The sequence below is a fragment of the Sebastes fasciatus genome, chromosome 19 (genome assembly GCF_043250625.1).
Source record: "Sebastes fasciatus isolate fSebFas1 chromosome 19, fSebFas1.pri, whole genome shotgun sequence".
In the NCBI taxonomy this organism is placed as follows: domain Eukaryota; kingdom Metazoa; phylum Chordata; class Actinopteri; order Perciformes; family Sebastidae; genus Sebastes; species Sebastes fasciatus.
In genome coordinates, this window is record NC_133813.1 from 13317833 (window position 1) to 13332427 (window position 14595).

At 42.9% G+C, this 14595-nt stretch overlaps 1 protein-coding gene across 6 annotated transcripts in view; it reads right to left on the reverse strand.

Moving 5' to 3' along the window:
• ntng2b (netrin g2b) overlaps window positions 1-13379 on the reverse strand; it is a 71604-nt gene extending 58225 nt beyond the window's left edge. For all 6 annotated transcript variants that reach the window (XM_074618862.1, XM_074618861.1, XM_074618858.1 and 3 more), the window contains exons 1-2: window positions 12650-13379; window positions 10562-11179 (exon numbers count right to left, since the gene is read on the reverse strand). In XM_074618862.1, coding sequence (XP_074474963.1) covers window positions 10562-10846 — 285 coding nt within the window. In that variant the 5' untranslated portion in view covers window positions 10847-11179; window positions 12650-13379. The remainder of the gene's footprint in view (window positions 1-10561; window positions 11180-12649) is intronic.
• Window positions 13380-14595: the final 1216 nt, after the last annotated feature.

Sequence of the window (14595 nt, forward strand, 5' to 3'; positions counted from 1 at the left end):
AAATTAAGACACAAGTTGTGTATTTAGCCACATTTTGTGAGGAAATAAGAGTGTAACATCCTGAGCATACAGATGGAGAGAGGATTATGAAGTGCTTTGAGAAGTTTCTATGGACGTTTTGATACTTTTCCAATGTAACTAACATGAATTCAAGCTGACCAAACTTTCCAGAGCAACCTTTCAAGCCTACAAAGGCTGATTGTTCAATACTCAAAGGATTTTTGGATGGAGTATCACTTTAAACAGCAGTTTCTCCTGTATGATGTAAGCTCTAACGTGAAAGCAATACTGCACAATATCGACGCACTGTGCAAGCACAGATCATGTGTCGCCGCTCCTTTTCAGACGTTCGCTTTCTCACGTGTACTGCCAAGAAGCAGCACACGGCTCTGCCTTTTGCATACAGTCATTGGACTGCACCGAGGGGGAAAGTGAGAAGTCAGTCAAACCCACTCTAGTGGTCTAATAACAAAAGCAAAAGTTACAATCCTGCGAGGCCGAGATTATAAATCATCTGATTTATGGTGACAACGCAGAGTGGGAAAACTCCAAACATAAGCAAACGCTGAGCCGATGCTGAGGGAAGCACAGAAAGACACTATAGAGGATCATAATGCGTGTGAAGATGCAGCAGTGAAACTACAGTATCTCTGAACCTGCTGATAATCCATCTCTCTCCTCACTGGAACGACGTAGTAGCATTGTCCTCTATCTGATAACCCAATTATCTGCCTTGCACTGACTCAGATAGAGATCACTGTCGGCGCAAACGCATTTAGGATGATAATCTACAATGCTCATGAACAACTGCAACCGGAAAACGTAATGAGAATTAGATGAAGGGTACTTTTACTTGCTGTTAGGCGAGAGCTACTCCGCACTGTGGCGGCCCCCGCTGCTTTTGTTCCCTCCATTAGTGCGTCCCCTGACCTTAGTCCAGACACACGTTTACACACACGGGACGGGATTAGTAGGCTGTTGTTCTGGGGATGACCCTCGACCTACAAATCCTATTGAAAATGATCGCACTGTCACACTGTCCCAGATACAACTCCGTATAGCCGCTGAAGTGACGGTGTTTATGTTTCCGAGATAACGCGTGTGTGCGCAGACGAATCCAGAAGATCAATGCAATATATATTTTTACGTCTTGTTGTCTCTTTGTTAGATTTGAGCGTCGGGTCAAAAAGCTGCATGTTGCTGCCCATCAGTCCACCCTGACCTCTCCGAGCCCATTAGGATTAGCTACAGTGGAGGCGATATGTATTGTAATATAGGCTTTTTTTTTTTTATCCCCCATGAGAGACTTACGCGCAGGGTTATGTTTAAGCCCTTTGTGTGCCCTGTCCTCCTTATCCCACTCTGCCTCCTGCCACTACTCTGCCCTGGCCCACTATATCTATGCCAGCACACACACACACACCCGCAAACACACTCTCACACACACATACGCATACATATACACACACAGATCCCGGCCAACTGCTGCGGCAGGTGGCCCGCACTGCTAAGCCCCTCCAGCAATTATCCTCGCTGGGATCCCGTCTCCACGACAACAGCCGCCATGATGCCTCTGCCATGAGTGACTTCCTTGTTTTCACTTGTGGGATAACAATGTGATTCACTTAATGACTCCTCAAGTGCTAAAGTTTGCCTCGCGCAACGGCTGCGAGGACTGATTGTGAGCGAGCCTCTCTGACCTCCTAAGAAATCATCTCGCACAGTGAGTTGTTTCCGTGTTTGGACACAACAGCAGTAATAAAACATTTCAGGTTTGACTACGGAAATAGCGAGCTGCCGTCATGCGTCTACACAGGAATAAAGCATGAAGAAAACAGTGCTCTGCATGCCCTTCCCCGTCTCTTCCATCGCTTTTATGACCATTTCTGTCCCCCCCTCCACCCCAAAATATTTTCTGTCACCGCCGGCACCTTGCCTTCTCTCTCCTCTTTATGTCTTCCTCCACTTATAGGAGGTTCTATGTTATATTGCTAGCAAGGGGAATAAAGGTAGGGACACACACTCAGAGAACACAATTTATTTTGTTTTGGAGAAACATCGAATGAAATGACCCTCCCATTAAAAAGGCCACGGAGGGGAAGAGAAAGGGATATTGCTTTTTCACTTATAACGTTAATCTTTTATTTCGTTGGATGTTTTTCCATCATACTGGTTCTTGTTACACTGAGTGAAGACAATGTGTGTGTGTTGCCTGAAAAATGTGTACATACTAGGACTGTCAAAGTAAACGCGTTAATACCATAACATTATAAACTTATTTTAAAGCTAGTGAAGATACTGGCATCATATGAAACTACAAAACATAAGGAATCCATTGGTACCAACCATGTCATAGTAGCTTGTCGCAAAGGAGGTTAAATAACGCTCCAAACTGACACTACATTTTGGAAAAGAAAAACTGGTATGCCGATTTTCAAAGGGGTCCCTTGACCTCTGACCTCAAGATATGTGAATGAAAATGGGTTCTATGGGTACCCACGAGTCTCCCCTTTACAGACATGCCCACTTTATGATAATCACATGCAGTTTGGGGCAAGTCATAGTCAAGTCAGCACACTGACACACTGACAGCTGTTGTTGCCTGTTGGGCTGCAGTTTGCCATGTTATGATTTGAGCATATGTTTTATGCTAAAGGCAGTACCTGTGAGGGTTTATGGACAATATTTGTCATTGTTTTGTGTTGTTAATTGATTTAAAATAAAAAATATATACATACATTTGCATAAACCAAGCATATTTGCCCACTCCTAGGTTGATAAGTGTTAAATACTTGACAAATCTCCCTTTAAGGTACATTTTGAACAGATCAAAAATTTGATTAATTTGCGATTAATAGTGATTACATATTTTATTCAATTGACAGCCCTAGTACATACATGTGTGTGTGTGTATGTATATAAGTGAAGTTCATGTATAGAATAACAAATCCTTTTTACTTGATTACCTGAAATGGTGATTATTCGTTCGCTGTAAAATGTCTCGCAAAACAGCGGTCGGCAAGTGTAAATGTGTCTTAGGTGTGTGTCTGCGTGGGTGGGTGTTGTTTATATGTGTGTGTGTGTGTGTGCGTGCGCGTGCAAGCTAAAAGTAAATGTTGACTGTAGGCATGTGTGACTGTGCTGGAGGAGGAGAGAAGAAGGACAGAGCAGGGACACCATGCTGCTCCAAAGCAGCAGCAGAGCTTGTCCCGCTCAGATCACCACAGTCGCACCAGGACAAGTTATATTAGGAACTTTTCTTAGAATTCAGCTAATGCTTACAGCAGATGGAGAGCACTGAGAGAACTAAATATCAGGGAGAGATGCTTTTTTTTTGTTCTTTTGAGTGCACTGATGAGGTGAATTCAGGTAAAAGCTATTATCTTTTATTGATGTCTGTTATTAAATCTAAACCAATCACGAAAGAGGAGATGTAGATAAAGGGAGGCAGACGGACTGGAAAAGGATTTTAAGCTTTGAGACAAATGACGTGGATCATTTAATAGAGATCTTTTGATTATTTTTTTTGTGTTTCTTAAAGAGCGCTTCACCGATTTGGCATTGTACTCCTATAACATTACAGGACCATAGACTGTATATAAGAAGTGGACGTAGTCACCGTGATGTCCCCCATTGGTTTGTGGACTACGGTTTTGAAGCCTTGAGTTCGGCATTTTGGCCGTCACCATCCTGGTTTTTGGAACCAGAAGTGACAGGAGAGGGTGGAGTTAAGTACAACCGAACACTGATTAAGACATTTTTTGGCGACCAAAATGTTACAATTAACTTTCATGAACTGAAAACACACTGTGAAAGGGTTAAAGTTCAAAGACGAAAACTCAGACAACTCCCAGACCGGGCAACGCCGTGGTAGCGACCTGTCAATCACAAGGTAGCCCCGCCCAAACCACAGCCTGCTTTACGGTCTATTTGACTCTAAATGGGACCATAATTTACTAAATGAACATCATGCTGTATTGAAGAAGACTTGAAACTAGCGATTGAGAAAACCCAGTACCTATATTACCCACAATTCAACTCAACCACCAACAGTACAATCAGAGGTACGGGTGTGTTATGCTAATGTAGCCTTGAACTGTTATCCTCAAGCAGAGATGAGGAGAGGATACTTCTTTCTAACTGTACATGCCCAATTCTTTTTTTCATTTTCAGACTTGTAGTCTTCAGACCCAACCGACGCCGACTCATGTGACATCACTTGAGGCAATTTATCAGACTTCACGCAGCTCCCTCTGCAGCCACAAAAGGATTTATACAAGTTTTTCACATGTGAAGTACAGTAATACTCCTAGATTCAATATATTGCCATACATTGCGATACTGTACCGATTTTTTTTAATATAATTTTAGGGAAACGGCCATAGTATAGAGAACACACCACCATATGCATATAATCTGAGTGAAAAAGTTTACGTTTTTATGTAATCAGAACAGTGGGATCTGCATTTGCATTCATCACAGTCCCTGTAACATCCTATCAAAGCATCATAGCACTACTTTGAGAAGGCTGAGAAGGCACATATCTTTGTAAATAAAATAAAGTGTTGACTGAGTTCATCTCTGCAAGCAAACTATTAATTAAAAATACTCTATCTTTGATATTTTCTTACACCGCTAGTAAATACACTTGATGTGTAAAATCAGCGTACTTTGATTGAGGAGCTGTGTTTAAGATGTTAAAGAGACATTCTGGTATTTGTCAACCTGGGTGTTGTCATCATATTTCCTGGTTATGATTTTACTCACCACTTCTATTGTACAGATTTTCTGAGAAATGCGGACTCCAGGAAGAACAATGTCCATTGGGGCAACGAGCTCATGTGTCTCCTATAGATTCCCAGAAAGTTTTAAATCAACAGAAATCCTCTCAAACACTTGTCTTTGAGTCTGACTGAAAGTAAACACATTAAGTATCCCCGTAGAGACTCATGCTCCTCGCTCTGATTTAAGATAGTTCTTGTTATAGCCCACATTTCTACTTGTAAAGACTTGGAGAATGTGGACTATACTGCAAGTAGTCTGATAGTGGCAAAGAGTGTGAGTCTCTTACAGCTTTCCCAACATTTACCAACAGAAATCATCTCAAATACTTGTCTTCAGGCATTTCCAGGGGACTTCTTTCTGTCTGTATTTTTGAGATGGATTTTGTTGCATTGAAGTTTTGTTGGAAAGCTACATGTAACAGGCTTCCTCACATTTGTCTGTTTCCCAAAAACTCTACAGTGGAGTAAAATGATATCATGAACAATACTCATAAGGGACAAAAATATGATAACAACAACCAGGTACAAATTTCCCTTTGAATTCTCACTCAAATATGTTGGCCAGTCCGTCTCTCACACATGTACAAACACACAAACATGGCTGTAGCTTCTGTGCTTATGGTGTCTCCTCTCCAAACAGCCATCCGTCCTGAGATCCTGATGGACGAGACAAAGCAGTTTGCTAAGTTCACCTCAGGCTGTCTAAGCCCCTGCGGCCAATCCCTCTTAGTATCACCTCAGTCAGGGATAAATCTCACTTATAACTATCCTCCCGTTCTGCCAACACATCTAAACACTCTCTGATCACTTTCAACTGTGTCCTAATGGGGAAGCAAGCCACGCCATTACATCACTACACCCTCCCCCACCTCCCTTGTTCGTACAGTCGCTCTCTCTGTCGCTCTCTGTTTCTTTTCTCTCTCTGTTCCCTTCGTTAATTATGCCCTGCACTGTCAAAACCCGCTCACGCTGCGTCCAAATTCCCCTCCGAGGGTGTATTATTAGGACGCTGGCCACCTGGGCGAGCTCGCACCCCAGGGAGGTGCATCAGGGATGGCCCGTTGCTGGGTGTGGGTGGCCCGTTTGCATGGCCTCGATGGTCCACTGCTGGGCAGGGCAGGCCAGCCGGGGCCTGGCAGGGCTACACTGTGCAGGGAGGATGAAGTATGGCCATAGGCCCAGTCTGGGAAGCACTGATCCACGCTACCAGCTGCCATCTTCCTCCCTTTTCCTGCATGCTCCCCTTCCGCTGCTGCGCAGCTTCTCTCTCTTCTCATGTCTATTTTTAGAGCTGGCAGATTTCTACCTTCTAAAACGGGCAAATGTGTTGTGGAACAGGAAGGTGTGCGTGTGTGTTTTTTTTTTTTGTCTTTCTTAGACATACTACCGTGCGCCGCCGGCCAACTCGTGCACATGTTTCACACACCCCTGCTGGTCCCCGCTAACGTCACGGCACACTGTACATTCCCGTACACATGCACGCGTCCCATTTGCATTTCGGCTGCTCTCTGTTCTCGGGACCCAAGGGAGACGGTTGATTGAAGGTTTCGGTTCAAAACCGAAAAAGCGAAATAACAAACAACAGCAGAGCTTTTTGAACGCACCGTTTTTATACCGACACTGTGTGTACTACTGTGGAACTGTGGTTGTGATTTCATCTTTCTGCTTAGCTAAGCTTGGATCTTCCTCACCTCTCCCTCATCATTAGCTATCCCCCTCTGCAACACACTGCCTCGCCCCCCTCAAAACCTCTTCACTCCATCATCCTCAACTGCAAGCTAACTCTCCAGCTATCATACAGAGAAACTACAAAGAAACTACTGAAGCTCCTAACACGGCACTAGTGACAGTAGCATCTTTGTCAAAGTGCTGGAAGCCCGTCATGTTGAAAGAAGCCAACATGCTGGCCTTTTGGCTGAGGAGGAAGGATGCTGCATTCCCAGGGAACAAGAGAGATAAATAGAGTGGAAAAAAATGCATCCCTGTGGAGATGGAGGGACCAAAAACTACTGTAAACCTATGCGAGCAGGGAACGCTACAGTATGCCTCAAAGTCAAAACCCACAAATTCTCCCATAGTTTTGAGGAGCGCACTGTAGCATTCATAGGGGGAAAAAATGATTTTGCATCTTCCGCAGTATGTCTTAAGTCATATTAAGGATGAGCAGCTCTGCGCATTGGGTGATGCAGTCTTTTTTTTTTTTTTTTTCAGTGCCCCGACTTTCCTTTGACTTGTGGGATAGCTGAATGAGTGAATGTAAATGTACACCAATTAGATAAGAAACCGGCTTTTCTGTAAAGCTGCCAAATCCGGAGGGCTAGGGGAAGAGGAAAAAAAACTGCTGCTTGCCTGAAATGATCTGTATACCAATAACCCTCAACTAATACTCCGTCGGTGCGTCTAAAAGTAAGATGGAGGAGATTTAATGGCCTTGATTCCCTACTGATGCGTCCTCTGTCAGGAGTAGATAATATATAGTAATTCATATAATGCTTTTATTGTTGTAGTCTGAGTAACGTGACGTCATATCCGTTCCGTATCCGTCAACCAAAACAAACCTCAGCGAGCCGAAACAGAAAAGTAGAAAACAGCGGAGGGTTATCGCGGATACGACCTGCACCCTCACATGTTAAATCTACACATCCAGTAAAGTATGAAAACACTTTGGGTTTCACACATTACAGGAAAAGCAGAGCTAGACATCACGGCTAAAGCTGCATGCTAACTCTGTCAGGGAAACGTTATTGTATCGCGTTAACGTGTGGTCGAGCCGGCCGTCACTCTCATCTCCGTGGTCAAATGGGCCGACGCTACAACTATAGCGCACCCATATACTGACATTTATGTTAAATGCATTCAAACGGCCCCGATGGAGCTGACCATGGATGTATAAAGAGAATGGAGCTGACAGGAGAGCTAGCGACGACGTCCGGTTTTCAAAATAACATGTTAACAAAGGGAACTGTAGATACAAAATACATATGTGGAAATAAGATTAAAAGTATAAAACATTACATGTCCCTTATAAATTAAAAAATACCACTAATTTGTGAGGGAAATGTCTTAATGTGTTGAGTTTTGGGTTGTTGTACGAAAAGTAATAAATAATTCCTGACAATGACTGATATATTTGACATCTCTGACTACATACATGCTGAAACTCAAACATTTTTAAAGTATTAATTTAGATATTATCCAAAGTAAAGTATGTGTGATTCAACTTGTTCTCATGGTCTAGTGTTAAAAAAGTGCAACGCAATAAATCGGAATATCAAATCGCAATACTTAAAAATTGCAATACATATTGAATCGGCACTGAAGTATCATGATAGTATCAATCCGGGAGATAGGTGTCTTAGCCCTAAAGAATATGGATTATTAAATTCCAGAAACATTTTTCTTTGCTCAATAGCCCAAAAAATGTATAATATAATGATCTAGTGACAGTATTAAATCTACTCTGCTCTCTCATCATGTCGGTATTTGAGTCTGACATCCCTCACTTCTTAAGTAAACTTTCATCTCTCAGCTTTTTCACTCCTTAAATTTCCAGCCAGCACACTAGGGGGGCCTGGTTCAAATCCCCGCAGCCACAAATGACCTGAGAAGAACCAGAACTTTCCACTATAAAGACCCCGTCCGAAGTAAAAAGTGCTGACTAAAACCAGACTCCTTCCTGTCCCGCCCTCTGTCGCTCTCTCTCAGCAGCCTAGCAGCGCACTCTGGATCCTTGGGATGGAGCAACACCGGCCAACCCTTGTAAGGAAGCCCATTAAGCAACCCATCAATATTTCATCATTGCTCACTCAGAAACATAGTTATAGAAGTTTCCAGGCCGGGGCCATTAGGGGGCAGACGTCAATACGTTATGGCAGCGAGCATCTCTCTTCAATTCTCCTCCCCCCTTTGCCTCCGTCCGTCTCCCCGTCTCAAGAGAAAGTCATTGGAGAGGTTTTCTCAAGACGACAGTGGTTTCCGCTACTTCTACATTAAACAAATCATTAACCATTAGGTATCCAGGGAGCACAAGATCCTTTCCTGCTCCTGTCAAATGACCTTAAGTTATTAGTCTGGGTGAGAGGAAGGGAGGGAGACCGGGGGCGGTGGGTTGTTTGTATTCTGCGTGACTGGAGATTTGTTACCTTAAGACAGATTTTACAACTAATTAACAGCATGACATGATTGTATAATGCGATGTAGACGGGCTTAAACACTCTCCAGAAAACACTTGTTGTGAGATCTTGACTCATGGCTGTTGAGACAAAGTCTGGCACCTTCAACTCAGTGAGTGGACAGTGGCGATTATTAAAGAGGACGAACTTGCAGTCTCGCACACAGTGAGTCAAATCTTATGAGTCAAATATAAAACTTTTTTCCTCTGAAGAGGCAGGAGGGGGGGAGTTTAATTGCAGTCTTCTTAGGATTACAATGATTTTATAACCCTTATTTCAAATTATTACACTTGCATTAGCCGGGATGGGAACTAGCCTGCAGGCTAAAGTGTGTTAAATACTGCTGTGGCAGACATTTTAACGAGTTTTCCTGCAGCTCACCCTTCAGTGTCCTTGGAACTAAAAAGGTCCCGCTATATGCATTTTACCAGGAGGAAATGTGAGGTCGTCTAATCAAACCGGATCCCAGGCTGCCAAGTCCATACTAATGTAAACAACACCTCCGGACCTCTCTGGGGGAGGTCGAGTCATGCCAAGTCATTGCACTTATGTCATCCCTTTAAGGTCCCCTTTTAGCTTTCATAGTGTCAATCCGGCTCTGACTTTAATTACACCTTTTTTTTCTGTCATTACTTTTCACTACTGTCACTATTCAGCTTATACCAGCATGACCCTGTGACCTTGTTGATTTCCAAAATAAAACTTTTTACACTATATTTTAAAGGTCCCATATCATGCTCATTTTCAGGTTCATACTTGTATTTTGTGTTTCTACTAGAACATGTTTACATGCTGTAATGTTCAAAAAAACTCTTTATTTTCCTAATACTGTCGGCTTGAATATGCCTGTATTTACTCCTCTGTCTGAAACGCTCCGTTTTAGCGTATTTTGACGGAATTGCGTTGCTAGGCAACAGCTTGGGTCCATGTGTACTTCCTGTCAGCTGATGACATTCACATACACCGCAACCAGGAAATAAACTGGGACACATTTAGAATGTTTACGTTTAAAACCGTATAATGGTCTAAATATTGTATATTCGTGACATCACAAATGGGCAGAAATCCTGACAGCTTGTTTCAAATGCAGAGTTTCTGAATACGGGCTGTGTGTATTTCCCTGTGGATTGAGTGTTTCGATACTTTCACAGTATTTATATAGAACTTACCCCTGCTTTATAATAAAAACAACTTGAAAATCTCACTTTTTTATAATATGGGTCCTTTAATGAAGGATGTGGAGCATCGTGTTTCTATTGTGCACACTCTCCACACTATTTTTTTTTAATATACATTTTAAAGTTATTAATAAAAGCTGTAAGTCCCGAGATAAACCATCTTTATTCCATGGTCTTCATGACTCACTTTTACTTGACAAGCATACTTTGTGATGTGCTCTTGTGTGTAGCTGTGTATTGTGCGTTTTGTATGTTCTTTCTTGTATGACTGTAGTATGTTCTCTTTGTTTTGACCTGCCAAGGAACTACAAATGTGAATTAGCTTAAAGCTATAATCTGGTAAACGGTGCATCAAATGGTGACATTTATGTTTTAAACTGTACATGGTCCCTTTTAAATAATTAAAAAAAAAAAAAAAAAAACTCACCAGAGTGCAGAACCTCTCGGGCGGATTCCCACAAGTGATCCCCGGTGGATCCACCTTGATCCGCATGTAGTCTTTCATGGACGCGGTTTTGGGCTGGCACGCGTACTGCTCCCACACCGAGCCCTCATCCGTGCTCACCAGGGACTTGCACGAATCGTACTGGGCCAGAGTGGAGGCCAAGCAGCACAGCAGCAGCAGCAGCAGCAACACGGCCTGGAGGAGCATGGCAGGCTGGGGTGGGTGAGGGTGTTCAGAGGAGCTCAGAGGAGAGGTGGTGAGGCGCATGGAGCGGTGATCATAAGGAGATAGTTGACATCTTTACCGTCATGGTGCTGTAACTGTGAATGGAGAGGCTGCAGGAAAAACTCGCCTCCAGGCTTATAGATTGTGTGGAGAGGCGGATAATGTTACAGAGATGAATCTCGGCATGCACTTTAACCATAGTGTTGCAGGGGGGAGTTGTTGGTGGGAGATGTTAACGCGGGTCCATGTCCTCAGAGAGCTGCGTCCTGCGGGGAGACAGTGGAGCTGGTCGGTGAGGAGGAGGAGGATGATGATGAAGAAGGAGGCGATGCTGCTGCGTCTTCAGGTACATCCATTGGAGCTCCTCTGATTGTCCTGGAGGCGAAATGAGGACAAATGTGAGAGAAGTGGGGAGTTAGTGTGATGTAGTAATGTGTCCTCATCGATTCAGCACCATCACCATCCTTAATGCAAGGATCTATTTATTTTTTATCAGAGCTCAGCTTGAGATGAAATGTAACCAAGTCAAGTCAAATGTATTTCTATAGCACATTTAAAACAACATGAGCTGACCAAAGTGCTTTACAGACATAGGCAGAATAAAAACAGGTCAACAGAGCAGACAACAAAATCTCACACATCCACAGACAGAGACCAAGATAAAATCCATGAGTAAAAGACTGTGACCATGCATGGTATTTCTCTCTTTTGCATGAATAAAAAGTTTAATGTCAGTGTTTGACATTATAACATACACATGGGGATAGGTGGGTTCTTAGTTTGTAGTATAATTTACTCCTCAATTATTATAATTTAGCTTGGAGAGTGAAAAACAAACATCACATTCGTCTTCAGACTATATACGAGGAGATCTTTTAAGTGAATTTGTGGCACAGCAGAGTTGGCAAGTTGGTTAAACCCGGCTCTAAACCAACGGGTGATATTTAATATGAAGAGTTGCACATTAAAAAAACGCACTATAAAAAAGCGCGCATTGTTTTGGATAACCTTGTGCGTAAAAACACGTGCTGCTGCTGCCGGGTGAGTTGTAATAGCTCTCCAATGCTGGATGGACAGGCTACAGATATGTTTTTTTTTAATAGTTACACTGCAAGAAATATCAACCTGAAAGAGATATTTAATAGCCTTTTATTACATTTTTTTTTTTAAATATTAGAAAATGTATAAAAAAGGAGTGGGAGACTTTTACGCACAACTTCATTTTCTTGTATTAAGTGTCATTTACTTGGAAGTTTATTGATTTTTAGGCCTATATGCTCTGTCTTATTTCAGCAATACTGTCATTAATTTAATAATAAACTTACTGGAAGTAGTTATTGTCAGATTTATTCACTTAAAATTATAATTCAATTTTGAAAACTGAATACATGAATAAATGAATACATATGGTTGACATTGTTTTTTTTTGCAGCGTTGATCATAATCCTCCTGTCATCCCACACTGACAGAAGCCATGCAGGTCCCTGCTCAACCCTGTCCCATGCACACAACCCACCGTGGTACTCGGACTTAGTTCAGCTGACAAGTGAAGTCGCCAAAGCTATTTCCCCCCTACTGACTGACAGTGTTTGTAGGGGTGTGTCAGTTTCTACAGGATAGTGCACCCTAACCGTGCATGCATCCTTCAAACACTACATTTGTGTGTGTTGCATATTCACGATATAATGCATTAATGCAATTTTGTGCAAAATAGAGTGAAATGAAGCTGGAAAGTGCACCCTCACCACTCCGGGTATCCTGGAGAGGTCCGGGTATCGGTGCACACTTTCAGAGAGCTTTTGCAAAAAATGCATCGATGTTTTTTTTTTTTATTAAATCACTTACTTCTATAACGTGCATCCAGGCAGAGACAGGTCAGCACTTTGGGAGTACGTGCACGTCCTCCTCTCTCTCTTTGGGCTGAAACAGATCTCCTCTCCGATCATCCACTGTACTCGTCCTCCTCACTGTATACTCCCGTTATCTCTGCCTGATCCCGGCTTGTTTTCCTCCTCTGCCGGATACTTTTTGCTCACACCACCGTGGATAGATGGATGAGCTGCGCGCAGTGGTTTGATCGGTGTCCTAGATAGATCTGGAAACGGGCTGCTGGGGGGAAAAGAAGGACCGAAATCCAGCGTCAAGGAGTATCAAAAGTATAAAATATTGACTTTGAGGAAAGGCTTGTGCCCTTCTTCTTCTTCTTCTTTTTCTTCCCCTCCTCTCCTCCTCCTCTTCCCACTTTACAAGCTCGGGTTTACCCGGGATGCTCAAGGGCAGAAAGAAAAGCGAGAAAAAAAGGCTTTATGGAAAATATCACCCTCCCTCCTCCTCCTCCTCCTCTCTCTCTCTCCCTCTCTCTCTCTCTCTCTCTGTTTCTCTCTCTCTCTCTATCTCTCTCTCTCTGCTTCTCTCTCTCTCTCTCTCTCTCAGTTAATGCCCAGGCTAAATCCTTTTACCATCACTTTCAATCACTATCTGAGCTTTTATCTGCTCCAGCCCTGCTGCCTGAACCAGGGCGGTGCAACTTCTCCTCTCTTCTGCTCCAGCTCCAAAACTGTTCCCCATCAGGAACCTTAAATTTCATGTAACATTCCTCATAACATCTTACAGATATTAACTTTTACTGTGTTTTTTTTCAGCCTGCAGTACATGTAATATATATTATGGGGTTATTATTATACAGGATTGCCACTGTTGATCTGAACTCATACTTCATACAGTATATGGGCTCATTCAGATGCACTTCAGGTCAGGTGCAATGCTGCAGCAGAGTGGTTACGCTGTCCGGGATGCTGATATGGCTCCTCACGCAGAGAACGCCACATAACTTAATCTCCTTGTTGATGTTCTCCATGGAGGAACAAAACTATGCATGGTATATATGGTAATTCCGTGGTTCCCAACTTGGGGATGCAGCTACTGTTTATATATGTTCCTTTAAAGAGACACTCCACCTATTACAATGATTGCACATTTAGTTCAGTTTACTCATCAGGATGAGTACTACTCTAAATTAGTTGCATGATATCTGTAGCTCTGGACCATAGAATGTATATAAAGTTGGACGATGCGTCTCCACTTCCTCCTAACCGTACAGAAGTGAAGCCAAAATATCCTGGATACGGGAGCTGACATCTTGAGATTTTGAAGTCATTTGGAGCCAGAGTCTGTGCAGTAGTGATCGGGAGGTGGAGCCGCGGTATCGGTATCGAGCGTGATAAGAACTACCTAAAATGACAGAAACCATCTTTGGGGAAAATTTATTTGACCTGTACTTTGACTTTTTAGTTTGGCCCATGTCCCATCTGCTAACATGGAGAGAGGCAGGTTTTATGACCTATACTGCAGCCAGCCACCAGGGGGCGATACAGATGTTTTAGCTTCACTTTTGGGGGAGCTGTCATGTCGTCCATTTTTATATATAGTCTACAGTCTATTCTCTGGAGGGAGCTTTTCAAAAAAAAAATTAAAAAGATGACCCTGATGATGTCATCAACTTTTAACAGAAACCTTTTTTTTAATAAACTTGGGTCAAACAAAGTGGGCATTTAGGAAGAAGAGAGGAGTCTTATGAAAGACACGTACATGCAGCTTGCCCCATACTACAGACTAGACTAGAAATCTGAATATCATGGCCTCTGTGGCCTCTGTGAACATCTTGCTTTTGCTGACCTCCAGTGGTTTAACTTCTCACCATGCTGTGGTAATGTAGAAGTGTACTCTGGGATGTGTCAGTACACCGTGACATCACTGTTGGGTGTGGTTGCAGACAGTGGGCAACCTCTGGG